This window comes from Pelecanus crispus, chromosome 6 (genome assembly GCF_030463565.1).
Source record: "Pelecanus crispus isolate bPelCri1 chromosome 6, bPelCri1.pri, whole genome shotgun sequence".
In the NCBI taxonomy this organism is placed as follows: Eukaryota; Metazoa; Chordata; class Aves; order Pelecaniformes; family Pelecanidae; genus Pelecanus; species Pelecanus crispus.
The window spans coordinates 6455286-6479379 of NC_134648.1; the positions used below are offsets into that span (position 1 = coordinate 6455286).

The following is a 24094-nucleotide window of genomic DNA, read 5'->3' on the forward strand; positions in this document are numbered from 1 at the left end:
AAATGGGAGACAGTGCTGTTTCTGAAGTGTTTACAGTCTTTAGTCCTCAAGACCTGTGGCTTTACACTATGATTCCCTCCTAACATAGATCTGAAACTAATTCACTCTTAATTTTGCAAGAGTTCAGTTCCTAGTTTAAAGTCTGTCATTATAATTTTTTTCTTTTCTTGTGGTTTTGGTTTGTTTTTTTTTTTTAATTCAGTGAACTGGACCAAACACTAATCCCAAAATTGTAGTTGCTAATATTGCTAAAAAGTTGCTAATACTGACTGAGCTCTGAACTTCACATCGTGTAGCCAATCATGATGCTTTTGAAAAAACTTTATGGCTGACAGCTTTGTGCTGTTAAATTCACTTCTCATTTGTTTGGAATTCTTTAATGGACAAGGAAGTATGTTGGTGGCTCTGTAGTCATCTATCTATGAAAAACTTGCATACTGATTTTGGAATACTTAAGTACTATGCTCATAGGTGTCTTTTACCTAAACAGATAACTTCTGTTTTTCAGACCTTACCAGTACGGAAGATTCCATGCAAAGCCAATGCTCCTTCAGGGTCTTTTTTTGCACGAGACAACACAGCAAATTTCTTATCCTGGTGCAGAGACGTAGGGGTGGATGATACCTGCCTGTTTGAATCAGAAGGTTTGGGTATGTGTTTGTTTATATAGTAGCTGGTAATTCTAAATAACTTTTCTTTTGTGTTTTGCCTTGAAAGACAGAATGGCTCTCTTAATAGATCCTGACTCCAAATCTGACCTGTGTCTGACTGTGTTAATTCTGCTGTTCATCTCAAGCATGAACAAATAAAGTCCATGTCTCTTCAAAATCATTTAAGTCAATTTTAAGAGGAGCCTAAATGAGACGAAAATCTTGCTATAATTTCTTGCAAACAGATGATTTTTCCCCCTGCACATGCTTTTTTGATCGTGGAATGCTATTCCTTAGTTCAATGAATAAGATGGTCATTTTCTGTTTAGGGAGAGTTAGAGGATACAAGTGCATTCTCAGTTTTGGCTGCAGACATTTAGCTATTCATGCAGATTCAAGAGGTTGCTCAGGAGGCAAGAAAATGTGAATTTTTTTCTCTGCATCCTACACTGACATTTTTTCCAGCTGATTCCCTTGTACAGCTCTGGACAAAAATTAGCCAACACTAGTGCTTCAGGGTGTTCCATCAAAAGAATTGGACTGCTTAGGAGATCACTGTTCTAATAGTACCTGTTCTTCATCATTTTAAGTCTTCTCTCTTCAAAGGAAAAATTATCAATTTTACCTTAAGATTTTATTTCAGCCAAATATTATGAAACAAAGAGAATCAAAAGTTTGTTTGTTATCTGAACTCAGATAAAAGTGTAAAACAGTTGTGATGATAGACAGCTCGGTTTCTATGGAAGGCAAATGAACACGCTATACTGAATCAAGAGGCTGCTTTGTTCTGTTGCTCAAAAGGTCTTTGACTGCCCAGTTGAAGTTCCTATCTGTGTTGCAATTGATCTGTTCCCCTTCTTTTACAGTCTTACTCTTCTAGCACAGCTATTCCTGAAGCAATTTTTTTCATTTGTCTGTTCTTTTATGCTGTGAGCATGTGAGCATGAGCTGTTTTTTAAATTAAATTAAATTATTTTATATTGCCAGGAGAAAACGCTTGGCAGAGAAGAAATTAGTATCACAAAGGTGACAAATAGTAAGGAGGATATATGTATTGTCTCTGGTTTTATTAATTAAATCCTCAAGATGAAATTTTTATTGGACATGGTGAATCATGTGGAAGATGAACAATAATTGCATTTCTAAAGATGTGAAATTACGGAGAAGCTGGACATTGCCTAGGACAAAGAAACTTGCAAACACACGAAAGAAGGAGACACAGACCTCGGATGTCTGAGATAAGCAGAAGAACCTGTGGTTAATCCAACACTTAAATGAATTTAGACGTTATACTGCTATGGTAAACTCAGCAGTTCACCATTGTTCTAATAATACGTTAACTGTGTAATTGAGAGCGTGTTTATAAGGAGTTTTCTCGTGCATTGTTAAGAAACCAGATCTTGTTTAGAGAGGGAATTGGCATAGCTAAAATACCCACGTTCTCGGGATAAGTTAATTTTTACACATACACAGGGCTTTGCCTACCACAGTATAACACTGAGTGCAAATGCACCTGGAAAGTTGATGTTCAAGATGAGTTCGTCTCTCAGAAAACTGAAGTGAAACATGCCCAAATACACAGTGCGCACACCTGTGCTCTGTTAGATTTGTTCAATTAGTGACTGATTTTCTTCACTGATTGAAACAAACCTAGGTTCTGTTGTTTTGCTTCTCTGAGTGTTACTGTTTATAGAATGTACTTGTTGAAAAGACTTATGGTGCTAGAAATAGGATTAGGACTTGATAATATTTTGACCTATTTCTCTGAACTTGAGAAGAGGAAAGTGACCATATCGTTTCTAAAAAAGATAAATATAGAAGCTACTATTCTCCCTCAGTTTGAGCTAGAACTCCTACAAGTTTTGATTTCATTTAAGGTTTTTCTGATGCATTTGAATAATGACGAATTGTAACAGTTGCCAATCTAAAGCTTTTACGTTCCTCTCTCTCCCACAAATCACTTCTCCACTGCATAGGAAATAAAAATTCAGTACAGGTAAGTAATATCAAAGGTTCTATTCAGAGTGGTGAGAAACGTGTGAATGACAGCTAAGTGTTTGCGCTGCCTCATGGAAGTCTGCTGTATTTTTGATAATAAATAATTGTGGTGAAATTATAGTTACAGAGAACTTTTTTTTGTGTGTTTTCTTGTGTTTTTTCCCCCATGGTTAATAAGCTGTATTGATGTGTAAATTGCCAGTGATAAAGCAACTATTTTCTGTCTATGTTGAGGAACTGTACTGTGTTAATGTTCTTAATTGACTTGATTTTTATCCTCTGTTTTTACTCTATTCTGCCTGCCTTATGGTATGTAAATACTGTATTTAATTAGATGCACATAGTGATATTTTATTCGTGCCATTGTATTGCATAAAACATCGAGTCCTTTTTCTGACAGATTTGTATTCTAACATTTTAAGAGTAATTTTGAAGATTTATTGCAGTGAAAGATTTGAATGATGGATTTATGACACTACTGATTTAAAAAAAAAGTCCCAACTCCATTCAGAGATCAGCAAAATTAGATATATACTAGCTAAGAAATTATTAATTGTTGTTATTTCTCATTACCTAAAAAATATGTTCTCATCCTGATCAGTTCTGAAGTCTTTGAAATCATGCAAGTGTAACTGCACGCCAATGCATCCAACGCTTCCACTTTTTTAGCACTCAGATTGAAGTCATGTGAAGGTATTCCTCACTGGAATGGGACTGTGGCAAGCAGACACTATAGCAGATAGGTGCAGTCCATGCCTGAGGAACCTGCAGGCAAGTGCTATTAATGGGAATCTTGAGTGTTCCTAGAAGCTTGGTTCTGCAAAGCGTTAACATTCTAGGGCTGATCCAGACGAGCAGGTGAGTAGACCTACTCATGTCACTTCTTGTCCATCACTTGTGGACTGATTTAGTAATTTATTTAATTATCTAAAGTTAAGCATGGATTCAAATGCTTTGTTGGATTTGGGCTATCCAGCTGAGCTACACAAGGAGACAGGATCTAAGTCTTTCTTCAAAATAAATAGAAGAAATATAGTGGTATTTGTTATGCTGGTGGATATGCTTATGCCTTCTAATCAGTAGAGTTACTTTAAAGATCCTTGAAGGAGATCAGTAGAGAGCTCAAAAGTTTGAAAACAATGCACTTGTACTACTAACCTGTAGTTAGTAGTCTCTAATATGATATATTTTGTCTTGCTGAATGTTATGATGCTTTAACATAGTTTAAAAAACAACTTGGAAATACAGTTTTCTGTAAAGATTTATAATACAAACAGAGCTGACTGGTAGCAATCTGTATGTATTTTGCCCTTTGCACTTACTTTGATGCAGAGACATGGCAGGAAAGTCTCAGAGTGAATGCCTCTGCAAAGAAAAGGTGGATGCTGTGCCTGTTGCATGGGCTGCAGAAAGGACATTAGCATCTGTAACAAATACAGCAGCACAAAGTGTAGGGATAATCTTGAATGCTGCAAAATAGAGGGAAACTCTGCATGTTCCCCGCGCTCATTGACCAATTTATCATGCTTTTCATAATTGTTATTTTTATAGTTAGTGTATTTAAAGAAGAAGGAATTATTTTTGTTGATACCAAAAACTATGATCCAATGTCCAAACTTTCATCGTCTGGGCAAATCTTGAGATACACTGTCTTTGAATGGGGTTCTTAGATATCTCATAAGTCAAAATCTGTCTCATATCTAGGACTTGGAATATAAAGCACTCACTCTTTGCAATCTAAGAAAAGTAACACTGTCTGTAACTCCTCTGTTCCCATGATATGTATATTTTGTAAGTTCCCCTTTGTAGGTTTTAGGGCAGGAGAGCCACACAGCTATGGTAATTCAATTTATGGAAGCATTCTTGGTGGAGATATTTGTAATTATGGTGCTCAAGGCTTAAGAGTGTAATACTCGAAGAAAACTCTTCTTGGCCAAATAGTGAGAATGGTAAGATTTTCTATGATTGCTTTAGTTAAGTGAACTTTAAGTTATGAATTCTTTGTTGGTAACATAGTGTTGTTGGATGATTATAGGATTTGGAACCGATAAATATTCTGCATCTCTTCTGTGGTAAAGACTCCACCCAGCAAGAAAAGGGTTTGCCACCAAGTGTGCCAGCATGCTAATGTGTGTCATTTGTTTTGGGAGTTGTTGTATGATATTGTTGTATTAATGTTTTGTGCTTGTATATTCTGTAACTGTGCGTTTGTACACACTGTGACATAGACTTCTTTTGATGCAGCTTATTGATTATAGAGTTTGATGGACAGGTGCCCTAAAAAAAGCATCTAGTGTTCTAGTGGAAATAATAGACTTAAACACAAACACCTCTGATCTCTATTATAAAGTTGGGGTTTTTTAAGTTTTTTTTAAAAAAACACTCAAATGTTGATTGTTTAAAAATACTTCATGCATAGGGGCAAAGGATTTTTTTAATTAATACTCTAGTTTATCTAACTTCATATTACAAGATGGAAGTATTTTGACCAATCTTTCACAGTGACACATCTACAGCTTGTAATAACATGTTAAATTTTACACATAGTTGCATCAGAATAAGGCTTTGTCCTGTCTTTCACATTTTACTAAACAACTCATACTATTGTTGAATACGTCTTGTTTTGAGGACTATAGAAGCATCCTGGATGCTGCGTTATTACCATTGGATTAGCATTTTATATTAATGAATTCCAGTAAATTATTAATGTTTAGATGATCTGTATAATCATTCTAGATTAATTCTTTACTATCCATAGATCTACTGTGTTTCATATGTTAATTGTTTTGAGACTTCTGTAAGTGATAGTGCTGAAATGGGGGGCCAGGGAATGCAACTCCTTCATTTAAGTATGTCATAGTATAACTCTCTGACGCAGAAGCAAGGATATGTTTGGGGTAAGTTGAACAGAATAAGTGTTGTCAAAGCAACATTAAAAAAAAAAAAGACTACTGTAGGATCAGAAGAAAAAGTATTAAAGGAGAAAGTGGAAGACGATGGGAAGAAAGATCAAAGGATCAGCCTTTTGAAAAACTTCCCCTAAACACATGTGAATTCTGATGGCAATTGGAAGCCTAAATACTAAACCCCTTTGGAAAATCTCTTTGCTTCTGATGAGCTAAAAAATGCTTTAGAAGCAGAAATCACATTCTCTTTTTTGGTGTAGCTATGGCCCAAGATCTTTGGCAGGGGGGAAGTTTATGTTTAGAAGAAAAACTGACTCCACTAATAATGATTTATAAAAACGTTAGCAGCCGAGGCTTGAAACTTGGCAGGGAGGTGGAAGAAGTTGTTCCTGTATCGTGGTTAGGCATTCTGCTAATTTAAAAAAAAAAAAAAAAAAGACAAGCTGCAAACAAAACAAAGCCCCTCACGTTTGTTACTGTGAACACTCAGTTTAAACTCAAGAAACACATGGTCTCCATGTGCAGGGTGTGTTCTGTCTCCTCACAGCCCCAGGGGCTGATCGGCACTGAAAGCAGAGACTGTTCCTCTCTGCTCTCTCTGCTTCTCCTGGTAGCATCCAGGCACTGGGGAAGGGACAAGTGAGGGATGCAGAAATGTGATGAACAGTAGGTAGGAAAGAAATGAAGTACAAGGAAGAACAAGGGGTGAGTGATCAGGAGAGGAGGACCTGTGAAAGGAGAAAAGGGTAGCATCAAGACAGCAGCAGTGTGGAGAACGAAGTTATAGCTGGAGAGCAGCCAGGGATAAAAGTTTGCTAGGAGCTGAAAAGGAAGTACTGTTGAAAAAGAGTGGCTGGAAGTAGCTTGCAAAGGTGCAGGCAATGAGGACAGCAGATAGGAAGGATTTGAAATGTGTGAGATGGAAAGCAAAAGGGTCTGTAACTGTCAGGACACCTAAAATAAGCTGGACTTGTATATACAGTTTCTAAATCTTCACATTGCTGTCTTGTCAGGCAAATAGAATCAGTGAGATTCTCTGGCAAGGTGGATATTTCCGTTCATTTTATGCAGTAGATCTGTGTAGTGCATGTGTCTTCTACATTTAGAAATTGCTACTTGCTTATAGTCACCTACTCGGACAATTCTCCTCGCTAATGTTTCCTAGGGGAAGACTGGCCAATGATTCTCCAGGAATATTGTTTTTGTCCATATATAAAAGCATGAAAAATCATAGGAATTGCATACACAAATTGTATTAATACTGCAAAGCAGAGTACTTGGACTAAAATTGAGGCTGGCTGTACTACATGAGATAAACTATTTAACTGGTTTGATACACCTGTCAACTTTTCATGTGGCCGTGGGCTAATTTTTCACCTATAAGAGCTGTGATCTCTTCAGGATGGACCTTGCTCTGTCAATATCTTGGTACGGTATGGTTCGTGAAGTGAAGGAAGCTCTTATTGGTATGTCATTTTCTCCTCACGTGCCTCATTTGTTGCAAAAATCTGAAGGTGTTTGGAGAATGATGCAAGATGCTGAAGGATAGAATCTTGATGTTGCTACTGCATGGTGTCGGAAGAAGTGACTATGGCTCTGTCACCTAGCTCCCATGTGCAGCGAGAGGATCCCTATCAGACTTTGTAATGTGATCGCTAGTTGTGTTGGCTTTGCTTTCATGCAAAATGTAGCATTAGAAAACTCAACAGTACCCTGGAGATCAGGCAGTAAGTATTTTAAAATAGCACCTAGATAAGTGTGCTTTTTTTGTATCTTATACCTATACCTTAATTCCATGTATAAGATGGGGATAACAATACTACTACTTACCTCATAGAAGTGTTAGAGAAATCTTCATTTTTGCTTTTTCTTTGAATTCTTCACAGCATACAGTAGCACTGTTGTGGAAATTAATTGCACTGTGTTGAGTGTAGACTTCAAATGATGTGCAGTGGCCATAGATAGAATGAAGATGGCTTCTAAGAATAATTTTTCAGCTTCCAGTACTTACTGCGTATAAATTGCTATAAATACAGAAAATGTGTTGCTTAGCAAATGTCTGTTTGTCATGGAGTATATCTGGGACTAAGTAACTACTCAGGTCAAAAAGCTGAGGTGGTGCCTATTACTGAAATGCAACAATTAATGAAGATTATAGTAAGTAACTCAGAAAATGGTAGATGTATTTCCCACAGGATACAACAGAATACCATGGGTACGGGTGTTACGTTTCAACCTGAGCTTGTAACCAGTCACTTCAGAATGAATTTCCTGTAGTCCTCAAATGATGTTAGTTCTTACCATGTATATATGTACAATTACATGTTTATAAAACTATGTACATGTATGTAGTGTAGTTAGCCATGAACTGCAGTACAGCCAGAATTTAAATGTGAACTTAAATTACAGTACGGTGAGAATTTAAAAGTGAATTATGAGGACTTCAGATTTTTTTTTTTAGTGGCATACTTATTTTAAATAATGAAATAAGTGGTTTTGACGCTGTGTAGTGCCTCTGAAATAGTTTTTTGACATCTTTTCTATCAGATGTCTTGAAGTGCTTTGAAGATAATCAATTAACTTCTATACGTAAAACTAAAAAAAGGAAGTGTAAGAAATGTTTCTCTTTTTGTTCTCTAGATGGAAAAAAATTGTAAAGGTAGCTTTTTTCCAAAAAGTTTAGGAGGCAGCCTTTTGAAAGTGACTGTAAATATTGAGTTCTTTCAGTTATTGTGTAATAGCACCAGACAAAAAGTTTCTCAAAGTAAGTACTTGGAAATCAAGGCACTCAAAAGTGCTACTTGTTCCAAAAGGTGATGGTTGTCTTCATTTGCACACTGAAAGTTACACTGAACATTTGAGGCCAAGATAGGTGTGAAAATGCAGTCTTGTGTCTCTGTGGCTTTTGCTCTAACTCCTGACCAGTGTCTTGCGAGGTGGTAGCCCATTAAACAGTTGTGCTTCCGGGAAAAAAAAAAAAAAAAAAAATTGGCTTAAGAATCTAAATTACTTCCAGTGGGTATTGCAGCGTACAAAATAACATTTGTTTGTCTCCGAAGTTCCCGGATACATATGCTGGTATAGTCCTCAGGAATGCTAATGTTTTCTTGTTAGAAGCGCTGTGTCACTGTCGCCTTATCAGATGACCAGATGTTTGTTTTTGTGGTTGGTATTGCCTGCACAGCTCTTCATCCTCTAACAATGATTCCACTGTGTCATGTTGTTTGGTGTGAAATGCATGAAATGTGTCTAGATTATGTTGAGTCAGATTTGCTAAAGGACTTGGAATTTTGTTTGGGTAGAAGAGCTTTAAGCATTGACAGAAAAACATTTTACCTTTCTTAATCAAATCCACTTCCAATTCTATTTATGGATCTTTTTGTACAAAATGTTACTTGAGCGTCTGTTTTCCTCTTCCCTTCCAAAACTTAGTTATATATGTGAATTGCAATGAAGAAATTTTGGACTCCTTTTGTCTATTCCAGAACTGGTTTATTCCATTTATATTTTGGGGGATGCCTTATTTCTCAAAATCAAGTTTTATTTTGGGGCAGTCCCAACTGGTTTAGAACCAAAGCAACAGAATATGTTGCTAGAGTCATGAATGTAACACTTTAAAAATAGCAATTACTAGTAAAGGTAAATGTTTCATAAAATTGCTGTTTCGTGGCAAGGAAGAATATTGAGAATAGCCAAATGGCCAAGTCTGCATCTTTTATATTTGTAATAATAGATGGCTTAAGGATAAAAATACTTTTCCTACTGCAGTGCCATTTTAGTTTTCATGCTCTGCAGTTTCACTTCTGGAAATCTATTTGGATGTGATTAGAGGGGAAGAATGCACGTCTCAAAGTGCTACCTATACACTAGCAAAAGACATTGGGACAAGCACTCAACTTGCACAACTTACCATACCTTTATTCAAGTCAGTGGAGCTAGAAGTTGAAGTTGCAGAGCCAAAGGTCTGCCCCAGCAGGCGTTAGTTATTCAGAGATGTTTAAGTCTGTGGATTCCCATTCTGGGTCTCATACGTACAGTATAGGACAAAGCGATGACTTTCAGAGCTTTAACTAGACATTGAAATATCTTTTTCAGGTATGGTATTTTTTTCTTCATGCATTTGAGTTAGGTGAGTCTTTAGATAACCAAAATGTATATACAGCAGATGTCTTGACCTTAACTCATTAAAAACAAATAAATTTTGTTGCTGTTTCTATTTTTCTGATTTATGCAAATATTCACACAATTATTTTTTGGTGTCAGTTAAAACTAGAGTATAAGGTACAAATCTTTGATTGTTGTGGAAATTTCTAAAACCTGAATTTTATCCACAACATGAGGGGTTTACTGCAATAGTTATTTCTGGAGAGAAGATGAGAATGTACTCATAATTCCTTTTTTCTTTTTTTTCTTTCTGCTTTTTGGACTTTTGGGGAGTTGATTACGTAAACAGCCACAGGCCTGTCCTCATCTCTTGATTTTGGATTTTATTTATATATTTCGCCGGAATTCTCTACAGAACATTACCTATCTGAATTGTGGGGAAAAATGAAAGAATTATCTTGGATTATGGTGGTATTGCTTAGTGAGAAGTTCATGCTGTGTTACAGCTGCTTCTGAAGCTTAAAAACCTACAGGTCTTGTGTGGAATCCAGGCATGAAACTTGCATATATGTGTGTATATATACGGAAGAAAAGTTTTTTCTTTGAGTTTTTTTTTCTATGATGAGCTGAAATCCTAAAGTGTTCTAGTTTTATATTTGCTTTAAAATAGATATATAACGAATTCAGGACCAAATTTATAATGAGATACATCTTTGATAGTGCAATTTTTGTTATTTTTGTGATTTAAATAGGCTAAGGCAAATAGTGATCTAAAGGATAGGAATTCTCTTAGTTTGTAGAAAGAAGAGTATCACTTTAATGTTGTTAATTTATTTTTTACATTCTACTAGTTTACTGTTCTGCCAGGGCTCTTGATTATTTTTAAATAGTTATGAACTGCTTGCAGGTTACCAAATGACCCAAATAATTACTCAGTGATTTAGATTTAGAGTGGTATGTTCAAAGGAACTAGAAGATAACTAAATGGGAACTTCCTAAATCGTCTGCGCTCTGAGAACCACTCCTCAATCCCATCTTTTTTATTCCAGTAAAACTCCACTGCAAGCCAAAGAAAACCAAGTTTTATCTGAGTCAAGATTTACAGATGTTGATGATTAGGTTCCATTCATCACCAATATGTTGAAAATAGCTTTTATTTATAAATATTTTCCATCTTCATTTTGCTTTTCTAGTTCTCCACAAGCAGCCAAGAGAAGTGTGCCTTTGTTTGCTGGAACTTGGAAGGATTGCAGCAAGGTAGGTGAAAATATTTAAAGAATGAAGAAATATTTACATTCTTGACAGCAGTGGCTATTGAGAGACTTACTAAATCAGCACATCTCAAGCTAACTTTTATGCTCATTAGGTTCAAGGAGAATGCTTGTCTTGATGTCACTCAAGAATATCTTGTGGGCAGTTGTTAACAAATATAATAAAATCTCTGTACCATCACCTCCATGAAGGTATTTGTTGGCTATCCTTATATTAGGAGGGGGAAGAGTTGAGAATTTTTTTCTAAATCAAGCTTTGAGCTGTTTCTCCTTCTAACAGTCAGATCTCTATAAACAACTGAGATTTCATTAACTTTACTGATAATAAATTGTTCTTCACATGATGTAAGTCTGACCTAAGCAACACTGGCTCTTATTTATTTAAATAAACTTAGCTCTGGTTTTCACCAACAGAAGCAATATGAGAACTAGCGATCTGTGTTCTATCTCTCAGATGATTCTAGGCAGACTGGACACTCAATACATTGTAGCATTATCTCTCATGTCAAGACAAGAGTCAAGACAACATTAGACAACCAAAATTACAGTAATTAGAATGTGATTTTTCCCTTTTTGCAGATGCTGAATTAACCAGCATAGAGTGTAAGATTTGCTTCAAAATATATGAGAGCAGTGCTGCTGCCCAGTCTTGCATGTAAATTGCAGTTGCGTTCATCCATGTGTATCAAACTGGAGTGCCTTGCTATTCAAATAGTTTCATTAATTTCAGAAGAATTCTTTGTGGTGACAATCAATGAGGAGACCCCTGTTTATTCCTACCTTAAGAACTAGTATTTTCATGCTATAATTGTGCTATAGGTATTCATATTTTGTGAATGCAACCCACTTGGGAAGCTGCTTAACTAGAACCTTGTCTCTTGGTCAAGTTTCAGAAAAGCCCTCGCTGTCAGTGGACACTTGCATAGGAATAGCATTGGCCAGAAAAAGAGTTGATTTCCAGTTTGTAAGAATTTTCTTATCTCTAAAACTTGGATTCAGTCCAACGTGGGAAAAAAAAATTAATTTAACTTTCCATGAATAAGGAAGTATTCTGATCTGTAGGTGCTCATTTTGCAACGAGATTTGATTTCTCAACAGATCTACCTGGGAATTAAGATAGACTCTTACCCTTTGTATTCATCTTTTGTCTTAAGCTTCCATGTCTCACATGTTCTGTTACAGGCATGAAAACAAACACTGAACCCATAAATGAACCGTGTTTTCATTTATTATGTGTATCTACCCCTTTGCCTTTAAAATATTTTTTTTTATTTTTTATTTAGAATATGTGTATATTACCATATATCCTTAACATATTTTATGTATTATATTTATGTTACTGTATTTTATTTTTGTTTATAGCTTAGGGGTCAAATAACATATATCTGTCTACTTGTTCCTGCTCTAATATCTCTTTGAAAACAAACAAAACCACATTTATAATCTTGTAAGTTTCCAAGGTGCACAAAAACTGTTGAAGGGGAACAGCAGGTTAATATAATTGAAAAGCAAATACGTGATGCCAGTTTTGCCTGAGCTGTGGTAAACTATAGATATATAGCAAAGGAGAACAGATAGTTGCCTCCGCTGACATGGTTTAGTCTAGTCTACCCTTGATTGGTTTAGAGTAGACTTGGTAGTGTAGGTTAATGGTTGGACTGGATGATCTTAAAGGTCTTTTCCAACGTAAACGATTCTAAGCATAGGAAAGAGCGTATTAAACTGACATTGTTGTTGTGCTGCTTTCAACAGGAGAGAAGTCAGATGTGTGCTTGCTTTGTAAAGCAAACTGGGTCTGTTGGCAGTCTTGGGGGTCTGCTTTCCAGAACAGGAGCTGCAGAGATCTTTGAGAAAGTGTCTCAGTGAAGAGAGTAAGAGACACTGAATAACTTCTTACTTTTCTCTTCCTTTTCTGTTTAGAAGCAGCAAGATTTGTTCAAAGCATCTTATTCACCACGAGGAGCCACCTCCTGGCACACTTTGCCCAGCTAGACTACTGTTAGTCTTCAGGGTCTGTAACTCCCCTAAGTCAACCTAGGCCTTTCTTCTTCATGAAAATGAGCTTGCGATTGAGGCACAAGTGAGCAGGAATGGGGATTCTTTGAGGAGGAGCTAGAATTGAGCTCTGTTCTGCTAAACTTGAACCCTTGCAACAGATACCCTGTGGATGAGGGGAGACAGCTGATCCTTTAGCAATGCTTTTAGCATATTCTCTCATAGTGTCCTTTTAGCCAAATTAGAGAGAGATGGACTGGATCGGTGGGCACACAATGGGTGGAAAACTGGTGTGACCACTTGGCTCAAAGAGTGGCGGTTCAAAGCCCAGGTACCAATAAAAATAGAATAGCCTGATAAACTGTCCTGGATTTCAGTTGTTTATGAAAATAAAACCCTGAGGTAATCTGTGAAATTTCAATAGCTAAAATGGGCCATTGTGTACACTGGCAGATACCATGTGGGTAGAGTGAGAACATTTATGAGAGAGGGAAGTGTCCTACGGAATGATTGAACATTGACACTACACAGGGCTATTGCAGTGGGTTGCACAGGCCTAACGTTCTCCCAAAGTATTTTAAAGTCATGAGTGAATCATTTAAAATAAAGTGATGTGAAAGCAGAATCTGTCACTGCGTAATCTGAGTAATCTTCACAGTCAAGACTTCATGGAGAATGTGATTACTTGCAAATAGATGTATATGTGCTGTCTGTGTGTGTGTTTAAAGAGAGATAATGCCATGGAAAACAGCTACATTACCTTTTCTGCAGAAAGAATGAAGTTCTTGGGTAACTTTTAAACTCGGGGGTTTAAACAACGCCCACAGGTCTTTTGAAATTACTGTTGAGGAATTTCAAGATCTTTCTGCTATTGCATTCAATTTTTCCTTGGTAAAAATGGGAAGTGGTGCTCTAAGAGGTCTATTGGAGATCATGTTACAGTCCAGTGCTGCTTCATTTGTAGTTATGAGAAGGCAGGCTAGAAAAGAGCAGGAAAGGAAATTCTCAGCATACCTTCCAGACCAGAATTTGCACCTCTACCCCTCCCAGAAAAGATGTGGGTTTTACCATTTCAGCTTTCCAGCAACTTTGCTTCAGGTTGATACAATATATGGAAAAAATGTGTGTATGTTTTTGTTTGTTCATTTGTTTTATTTTTCAACTCATCACTCGAGGAATTCAGAATACTGGAAATACAGGGAACTTTAAAACTCTGTCACAATGACAAAAATTGGAGATTGTGAAAAGCGGTAGAAGCAAAGAAGCAGCATTGCTTGGAGTGGAAGAGTTTTATTTGATGAGTAAGGCTGCATGCAGGTGTAGGCTTAGACCCCAGTGGGAATTTAATGATTTACAGCCTGTCGGCATCTGCAGACAGACAGGAAGTAAATGGATTGTATATAAGTGCTTGCTTCAATGTTGGCTGACTTTTCATTAGGCAGACTGCACCAGTTAGAAGCCAATACAAGCACAGATTTGGTTTTTGGTTTTCTTTATACTAATTTACTAGGCAGTAGTGTGGCTAAATTAAAAGTTATAAAAATACAAAAGACAGTATATGCGCGTATGCCCTTTCTCTGTGCACTTTTAATATTATGGTATTTAGCTTAGATTTTCATAATATGTTTGTTACTGCTCAGTGTGTCAGTGTCCAGATCTTCACCTAGATAAGTCAGCATAGTTCTGCACCTGGGCTATGGACTTTTCTACTACAGAAGGAAATACTGCTTCATTTATGCAAGTAGTTTGCTATGAGAAGCCTACCTGACATGATAACTTTTTCAAGCTGAAGTCCTTCTCTGAAAAAGGGAATCTTTCTATTTTTCTGGGTTTTGTTTAGTGTTGGCAAATAAAAAACCAGAGGGGAATTATCAGTGATTAGGAAAATGGGATGGGCTTTCAGACTTCTGACATCTGTCCAAGCTCTGCTGCGTTCTGTGAGATACTGACTTAATCACTTGCCATAAAGCTTTCAAAAGCAGGCATTGTTTTAAAGAGCCTTGCTCTCCAAGTGCTGTGTTTGAGATGTTCCATGCCAGAGTTGCATGTATTTTGTTTTAGTTGGAGCTACAAGAGTTTTGCCACTGTAAGCAGAGATCTGAAGATTGGCTGTAAAAATTAGTTAGAAAAAGCATTAGCCACTTCTGAAAAATAGTGGCTATCTCTCTATTTATCTGTAAATTCAGTGCAATAGTTGAGGCTGCGATAACCTTTAATCGCTTTTTGTCTGAATTTCTTTGAAAAATGCTAACACAAAATAAAAGTTGTCAAGTAATTTAAAAGGATGTTGTTTGGGGGGGGGGGAGGGGGGGAGAAGCAAATGTATTGAACTTGAATCTGTCCTACATGATATAGCAATTTTTGAGGCCTAGTGTTGTTCATAAATTAGTCATTCACCAACATATATGTTATCAGAGAAGTTGGAAAAAAAAAAAATCTGTATTTCCTGTAAATTTTTCAAGTGAGAGATTCCATCTGAATTCATTTTTTATATTAATTTGGAATGATGGCATTAGTGATTGATATATTTTTTACATGTTTACTAATGTATGTAGCATTCTATTATTGCACAATAGTGCAATACAGAAAATATAAATTCTTTCCACTGCTTTGTTTTAAAATATGTAATACTTTATACAGACTAGTAATTTGTTTGCATGTTTCCAAAAGGTTTGGAGTGGAGCCTCCTGGATTAATAAAGTTGGAAAAAGAGATTGAACAAGAGGAAACACTTTCAGCCCCCCTTCCATCTCCTTCACCATCACCAACAAAGTCTCCTGGGAAAAAGAGCACAGGGAAACTGTTGGATGATGCTGTAAGTTGTGGGAAGAAGCTTCTTCCTATCTGACCCATTCTGGTATGCACTCACTTGCAAAGCACACAGAAGCCCGAGTTTAACATCTCATTGTATTTTAAAGATTTGCAGACTGATGGAGTTAATTTGTTTTTTTGACCACAAATATTTATGCCTTGAGTTTGGAAAAAATGTCACACTGTGTAGGAGATCTGCAATTTAGCCTAGCTTTGTGCTTAGGGCCAAGTTCCCTTCTCATTACTCCATTTTCTTTTTCTGTTCACTTCTTATTCATCAACTCCCACTTGGTGTTTTGTCTGAGAAAGGACTGAGTCAGGACTAGGAGATTTGGCCCATACTGACTTGTACAGATTGTTAACAAACACTTCTAAGTTATCTCAGCCTAATTTTTATGCTGATGTTCTGCATGTTTATCATGTGGTAAAAAACCAAGCATTTTTTTTCCTCATTGTTAGAAAGAAAGTATCTTGTTTTAAATTTCATTAAACTCTTTGCACTACACTGTAGTGTTCATTTCTCTGTTGCAAACCCTAGGGGGGTTCATTTGAAACAGCTGGAATCAGATGAAAAGGACACATTTTGAGACCATGAAGAGGTTAAACTTGAAAAGTACAAATATATTCTATAAAAAGAAGCAGTTACTATAGCAACCACTATATTACAAGGTAGATGTGCCACCTGGGAGTTAAAAAGCACTTCTTGAAAAATCCGTGTGCCACTTTTTGTTACAAAGAGCAGATGGAATATAATGTTCGTTCATTTTATTGAAATACTTTGTAGTATTTGATGCAAATAATTACATTTAACATTTTTTACATTTTGTATTTCTTCCTTAACTTTGCAAAAACACTCACTTCTGTTTCAACAGAATTGAGAAAGAACAGTTATGTGTAGAAGGAGGGTGGTGACTGCGTATCTTGTAGGAACAGAACAGAGTATGAAGGTTGTCTCCAACCACCTCCTTTAATTTAGAAAGCAGTAGGGATAGAAACAGAATGGAATTCATCCAGCTAGATTCCTGACCTGCACTGCCCCAGACACTCACACCATAAAATAGCAGCAGTGCTCATATAGTCCAGACACAAAATAAAATAGGATATAATTCTTCCTTCTGCTTCCTTATTTGATTTCCAAATTCCACTCAATAATACTTTTGTGTCCATTGGGATAGTAAGGTAATGGAAGCCTCAACAGAGGATCAGCAGTGAAGGTCTCATTATCCTCTGTTTTACACCAGTATAAATATGTTGGCTTTCATTCTCCACAAGCCTAAGATGTTCTATTTTGCTTACACAGTTCAAAATAACCTTGAACCTGTTAGGTACGGCTACTCTGGGTTTTTGCTTGCTTAGATGAACCCTGGTAGATGCAGCTATTAAGACATAGTTCACGCTATCCATTTTCAGCTTTGCATTTCAGGAGTGTCTCCAGAGGTGATAACTGCCATAGGAAAAATCCCCGGTTATTGGGCAGCATTCAGAGAGCCATTACCAAATAGTCCTCTAAGCACCATCCCAGTCTTGGTACCACATTCCAAGAGATACAGGAATGCACCTTTTGCACCCTCAGCTGCCTGCACTTGGATTTAAGTCATCAACCACTGAGTTCACATAAGTCATTCCTGTTGTACATTGGCTATCTAAATAGTTTGATTCTCCAGAAATGGAGGCTAACACTCACCCATTTGTCGATAAAAATGACTGGAATAATTAATCTTAAAATAATTCAGTGATTGTACATTCAAACTGAGGAAAACTCATCTGATACTTGAGAAACACTTTTTGTGTGTAAAATACATGTAGAGTTCCTCTAAGTGTTATTTTAAAATGATTTTTTTTCACAAAAATATCATGCCCTTGATGTAGGAGTGAAAAAAAAAAGCTGAGAGTAATTATAAAAAGTTGTTCCACAAAGTAATAAAGTTATTCAGATAACAGCATTGAACAATTTCAGAAATAATTGGAAAGCCTTTAAGTTGGTCAGAGGGGTAGTTTCAAAAGCATTTTTGCTCCCCATTCTAATACGGAAACAATAATTTGTTAACTTTTAATTTCTTTCCAGTTTATTTAACATACTATAACTTTATTCTAAAAGCAGATCTAGAAAACATTTGTTGTACTTCAGAAACCTTTCCTGTTCATGTATTGAAGATAACCAAAACGCCTATCAGAGTGCCATAGCTTTGCCCTGATATTTTTTTTTTTTTTTTTCGGAAACAGCTTAAGACTTTAATTTGTTAGCTGTTCTGAGAATATTCTTTCCCAGACCTCAGACTGTTTTTACGGGCCTTGGTTCGCAAACTGGAATTGAAAAGATCTTTGGAATATTTGAAGTGGAGAAATCCTCTAGGAAGTGCCTCTGGCAGTTTGCAGTGTTTGACGCTGACATACTAGGTCAGCATTCATCCAAGAAAACTACAGTATATGAAAATGTTGCACTTGTTATTGCTGTTCCTATGCAGGAGTGAGATTTGAATGTCAAATAAGAGTTTCTCAACCAGATCTGCTCTTTTGGCATTGATGGCTGTGCTACTTTCAGATCATTGAAGAGTACAAAATATACTTTTACTAAACGTTAATGCCTTTGGTAGCACATGCAAGGCCAAGTTTTCACAAGAGGCTGAAGTCAAGCTGATGCAGCTGATAAAAAGCAGGAAAGTGGTTTTCATCTGTATTTTTCTCAGCCCTTATTGTTGGCAATGATAGAGTACTCTTGAAGCCCTCTTTAAATTACCCTTGATTGCACTAATGCCCTAAGGTGGAGATCATCAAAGGGTAGTTAGCAATACTGGGGAACATCTCAGCGTGGATTTGTGACTATGTCGCAGTATTCTCTGTATACTTTTTTAAGGTGTAAGTGCGCTATTTGAAAGTGCCAAGTGAAGGTATTGGGCAGGGCATTTTATTGATAAGCAAGATGCTTCTGTATTCATTATATTTATTTAGAAGGGAAAATACATCATGATGACATCTTCATTTTGCCTGTCAGCTATGCTAGCACTTTGACAGTTGGGCTGATTCACCATAAAATATGGAGAATACATCTACAAAAGTTTGATGCTGAACTCAAATTAACAAACTGTTTGACTTCAGTTAAACAGTGTAAATTTTATGTTGAACTGTGTGACACTCATCTCTATTTTTACCTCATCACAGCTGTAAAATCATTCTTGATATTGGAAACACTATAGTATTACAGAAATATTAAGAAAATTAAGAAAAACTAAGAAAACACCATCAATGAAGACTTAGATTACTGATATCATGGGATGGCAAATGTCGTCTTGAATGTTTTGGTACGCGTGGTTTTTTAAACAGTTTCTCTTAATAGCTTCTGTGTTTTTTCAGGTTAAACACATTTCTGAAGATCCACCTTGTAAATGCCCTAATAAGTTCTGTGTGGAGCGTCTTTCACAAGGAAGATACAGAGTTGGAGAGAAGATCCTCTTTATTAGGGTAAAGTCTTTATTTTTTATGTTGTAGTGAATTGCTAGTATCTGCTACCTTCCACTTCGCAAATGATATCACTGATTAACAGGAGAAAATATTTTCTTATTCACTAGCACTGACTCATTTTTATGATGCTGTCGGGGAATAAATAAACTACAGTCGGTTAACTAACCCAAGGAATTATTAGCATGTGGGGAGATCCTTCTAACCTTAGGTCATTGAATTTGCTCTGTCTTTGATCAATGGCAACCAAAAGTCTTCACAAATGGAGGTGATGACTTCCTCTGCGTTTGGTTTGAAAGAACATCCACTTCATTGAAACAGTCGTTCTCCCACTTTGCTTTGACTGATAGTATTTGACAGGTCAGGAAACAGATCAAAGACTTCATGATCATTGAATTGCCAAGTCATGACTAAGACATATTGCTAAAGTACGGTGAGCAAAACATTAATGTCCACAGTACTTCATTTGATTAACAGTATTTCCAAACTCAGTGTTGTATTTCAGACTTCGTATGTAGTATATTAACTCCCATGAACACAAAGTTAATCGTTAATATAAATATTTGCTAGCATTAGTGTCTGGCTGAATTTAGCACAAATATACTGTCCAAACTTAATTTTTGGTCCTCTTAATCTTCTCTATATATGCTTATGGTAATGAAAATATGCTAATCATATTATTTTGTAGTAGTAGGTTAAGAATCTGATTCATGCTATGCTTCTTTCCATTTTCCTCTCCACATGTACTATCCTTGAGTAATGACTTGACAAAATGATAGCTCTTGCTCTCAAATAACTGTTATTCCTGTTTTGCTAAAGGCATGCAACTGTGACCTGATAAAACTGAGGATTTAGCACTTGTGAGAACAAAAGAAGTCAGAGAGACTCCTTCCCATCTGTAGAAGTCAAGTTCCTAGTTCAACAAAACACCAGAGTGCTGGCTCTGTCATATTCTTATGCTAAACTTACAATGAAATCAAATTTAGATAAGGATTTAGGTTTTCTCATGTGTATGAAGTTGAGAACGTGTGTAAGTACTGTGCTGAATAGGGATTGAGAACTCCCAATTAATTCAGTAATAGCTCAGAAAGAAGAAATAATACAGGATTTGTCAAAGATAGTTTGAGATTTAACATGCTAGTATAAAGGATTAATAGCTTTTCTGTTTCATAGCCAGTGAGGCTTCTTTTAATTCTGCAGTATTTTTAAGTACTAGCTTTATTACTAGCTTCAAACAACTTTGAAGAAGGTAACGTTCATTAACCAAAGATCCCAGTAATCTGGCATGGTTTAATGCTTATGTCTTCTTCCTTTTGATTTTAATTTCAAATAACAATATCAAAGTATTTTTAATCTTCTAGTTTTGATAAACTAAGTTCTTCTGCCAGAATGGTGAGTGTCAAATTCCCTTTTGCTGGCTTTTTTATTGTACAATCTAGTCCAAGTCAGATTTCATTCCAAGTTTGCAAACAAAACACCCTTTTCATATCACGCTACCGCATTCCAAGTTGAATTGTGCCAAAAAATAACAGTAATATAGATTAGAGACTAAACTGCAGTATTAGAGATCATTCCTACAACACGGATATCAATGGAAACTTGCCATGAACTTCAGTGGGAGCAAGCCCATATTCCTAGGTTTTAAAAGTCAGTTGTCTTTTGGTTTTGGTTAGTTTGAATCTCATTTTGGAATGCTTCACTGGATCACAGTAAGTTTTTACTCTTCATTCTACACGTTCTTGTGGTGTACAGAAGTAGATTTATTAGCCATTCTTTGGAATCCTTTGGACACTTGTGAGAAAACACATTTGAGATGCATAGCTGACTTATAATTTTGTTGATATTTGGCACTCTATTTGATGCTGCTGAGGTAGTTCCTTCTATGTTGTATGTTCTTTATACAGCATGACACAGCCAGATATATGCCACTTGTTTATAACCCAGCATGTTCCAATTGAACTGAAATTGAAAGTTTCATTGGTTTAAGTTGGCTTAGTATGCCCATTACAGGCTCTAATAGCTTTCTCCAGTAACCTAATAGGACTTGAAACCTATATAGTTTCAGTGATGCTCCAGGTATGCCATGTGATAAAACATTACAAGAGCTAAGCTTAAAGTGGAGTTAACACCTCCTAATCGATGGTTAAGATTTTTTTTTTCCAAAATTGTTAAATAATATTATATCTGTAACAAATTTGTTCTATTTTAGTTCTACAAGTTGTCTTAAAAAAAAAAGTATCCAAGTTCTTTTTGTTAATTTATATCTGTATATGAAACAAGTGAAAAAGGAACAGCAAAGAAAAATAAAACCTGGCAGAACATAGAATTCATGCAAAATATCACACAAAAAACTACACGTCAATCTAAAGTAATTTTAAGGAAAAAATCTTTGGACTATGTAGCAAAGCACTGGGGAGAGACAGTCCTTCAAAATTTCTATTGTATCATAGTAACATCATAAGGTAATTGTCCCATGAAAATTACTTGAATAATTTTTTTTTTTTACATGGAAAAGCGTTTAAATTTAAGACTAAAATAAACCATGGAAATCCAGGAAGTAATGGAAATGATGAAAATCCATGAAAACATTAAGACACTTAAGCCCGCTGATAAAAATGCGTGTCACAAAAGTATTCTTTATGCATGAAGTAGTTCCGTAATACATAAACAGAACATGATTACCGTAATGCTGTGGTGGTTTAGATGCTAAAAATTTATTTTCAATAAAAATTTACCTCCTCATGAATTCTTTTTCCTTCCTGCCATATAGGAATGAAAGAGTCTAAATTCCACTTACACAAAAATGATGGAAGATGTTTTACAATAATGGATTATGTTTAATAATGTGAAGTAAATTAAATGACCAGCTTATTTAAAACTGAAACATTGGTTTAGAATTAGTGTGATCTCTATATGTGTGCACAATTTGCAGCCAGTTACTTGCCTATTCATTCTTAGATCCTACCGTTACGCCAGGAAGCGGTTTAGCGAACAAGCCTTAATTTTTCAAAGTACAACTGAATTAATAAGCCTATTTTTAAAAATAAAGAATAACAAGTCATGAAAACTTACCTTGCACAAATGTATGTTTTACAACTTGGAAAAAGGAGTCACAGAAGTGCTTACTTCTTGCAGAAGGCAGTAAAGGAGTTATTTGGATTAACAGAGATTTTTATAGTAAGAAATGTCAGTCAGGCCTTAAAAAAGGTAAGTTTTTTAACAATTTCATGGCAAATACTCTTATTTCAAGTTATCTTGTGTTTATTACATTGTATATGCATAAGGATGTATACTTTCCCACACACTAGCAAGCTTCTCTCAGAAAGACCTGTCCTGTTGGTCCATACCCATAATAACGTTCAGGTCGTTGGGTCCTGCACAAAGGCAAAATTATTTCTTTGTGCACCTGGAGTCAGATTAGATGATGTAATGGGTCCTGGCTTTAAAGCCTCTCATTTTTTGTATAGCTTATAGGTGTTCTCTGCCTTGCAGACTAGATGATAAGCATGTGATTACTCTTATACTTTTTGACCGTGTACTTTTAATCATTAATATCACTTAGCTTTATTTTGCTGTAGTAATAAGAAAATGTTTGTTTAATACTAGCTTCCTCTAAATCCCAGGAAATTAAAGGCATTATTTCCTTGCTAGAGCACCTGTGTAGAAACTTTGGTTTGGGATTTACTATCAAAATGTGTGTGTATGTGTGTGTGTGTAATATATATCTGTATATATACAAAATCACTCTGCAGACAATCTGGTGTATTATATTGCTTCCTCCTGGTGAGAAAAATGTACTCGTGTATAAATATGGAAGCACACTTTACTCCAAACCGTCCAGGTAGGGATGATATACCATCTAAGAACGGGAAATAAGTAAAAATGGAAAGCAGATTGATTATACAGTTCTCAAGAATCAAATGTCATGTTCTGCTTTACCAATCCAAATACATAAGTCGTACTCATAGCTTTTGCTTGGTGTGCTTCTGTGTTTTGGTTTTTCTTCAGCATCATTTACCTGGCTTTTATTGTCTTCCTTATTCCAAGGATTTTAACAGTTGTTCTGCTTTTCAGACAGTGACTCTTCTTTGGCCTTCTGATCTCAGTCTCCTCATGCTTATAGACAAACATACTAATTCTCAACGCTAGGCCGCAGAAGACCCAGGGAAAGGCATGTCTAAAGTCCAGCCCTAATTTCTGTCCCAGATAAGTTTTTTTGGAGACCTTCCAGGCGTGGCTGGCTGGACACCTTTACTCTGTGCTAATTCCTCTCCAACTGCTTTACGCTCACAGAGTAGTTGGCACATTTCAGTCTTACTTGTGCTAGTGCAGGTGGAATTCTCCTCAACCTTCTCAGGTTTTGGTTTTGATTTTTGTTTTCAAAAACCTTAAAGGACTGGTAAAATTCAGCCTACAAGACTCAAAAGCTCTCGGACAAACAGTGATAGTGAACATGTGTCGGTAGGGTGACTGCAGTCCAGTGCTGCCTGTAGGACAGGCGGTCAGGAAATCTGTTTTCTTCTTTACTCTCCCATTAATGTTGAGTGATATTAGGCAGACCCCTGCCCTCCCCCTACCTAAATTACAGCTTGCTTGTTCTCATAGTTACACTTTCTCTCCTGCTTCTCCCTTTTTTTCCTTTACCTTCTTCCCCCTCCTGCCTTGAGCCTTTCTTATCCAGGCCTGGCAGCCTTCTGGAGCTGGTGGCCGTGGACATCGCTGTTTACGCTGTGCTTCATGACGCTGTGTTTGTGCTGAACACAAGAGCAGCTACAGTTCCGCTCCCTGGTTCTGTGAAGAAGACTTGACAGTTCTAGTTAAATGGTTGACAGACTTTCACTGAGGGTTAGTCAAACCCGTAAAGTAGTAGAAATGAAATAATTTTTTTTTTTTCCCCTCTTGA

At 36.3% G+C, this 24094-nt stretch overlaps 1 protein-coding gene across 2 annotated transcripts in view; it reads left to right on the forward strand.

Moving 5' to 3' along the window:
• The window catches only part of GAS2 (growth arrest specific 2), an 86296-nt gene that overhangs the window by 27521 nt on the left and 34681 nt on the right, over positions 1-24094 (forward strand). The window contains exons 3-7 of one of the 2 annotated variants that reach the window (XM_075713112.1): positions 509-650; positions 10852-10915; positions 15595-15739; positions 19087-19194; positions 20011-20046. In XM_075713112.1, the coding sequence (XP_075569227.1) occupies positions 509-650; positions 10852-10915; positions 15595-15739; positions 19087-19194; positions 20011-20046 (495 nt within the window). Of the gene's footprint in view, positions 1-508; positions 651-10851; positions 10916-15594; positions 15740-19086; positions 19195-20010; positions 20047-24094 lie in introns of those variants that run through there. The other variant, XM_075713111.1, reaches the window with a different exon arrangement.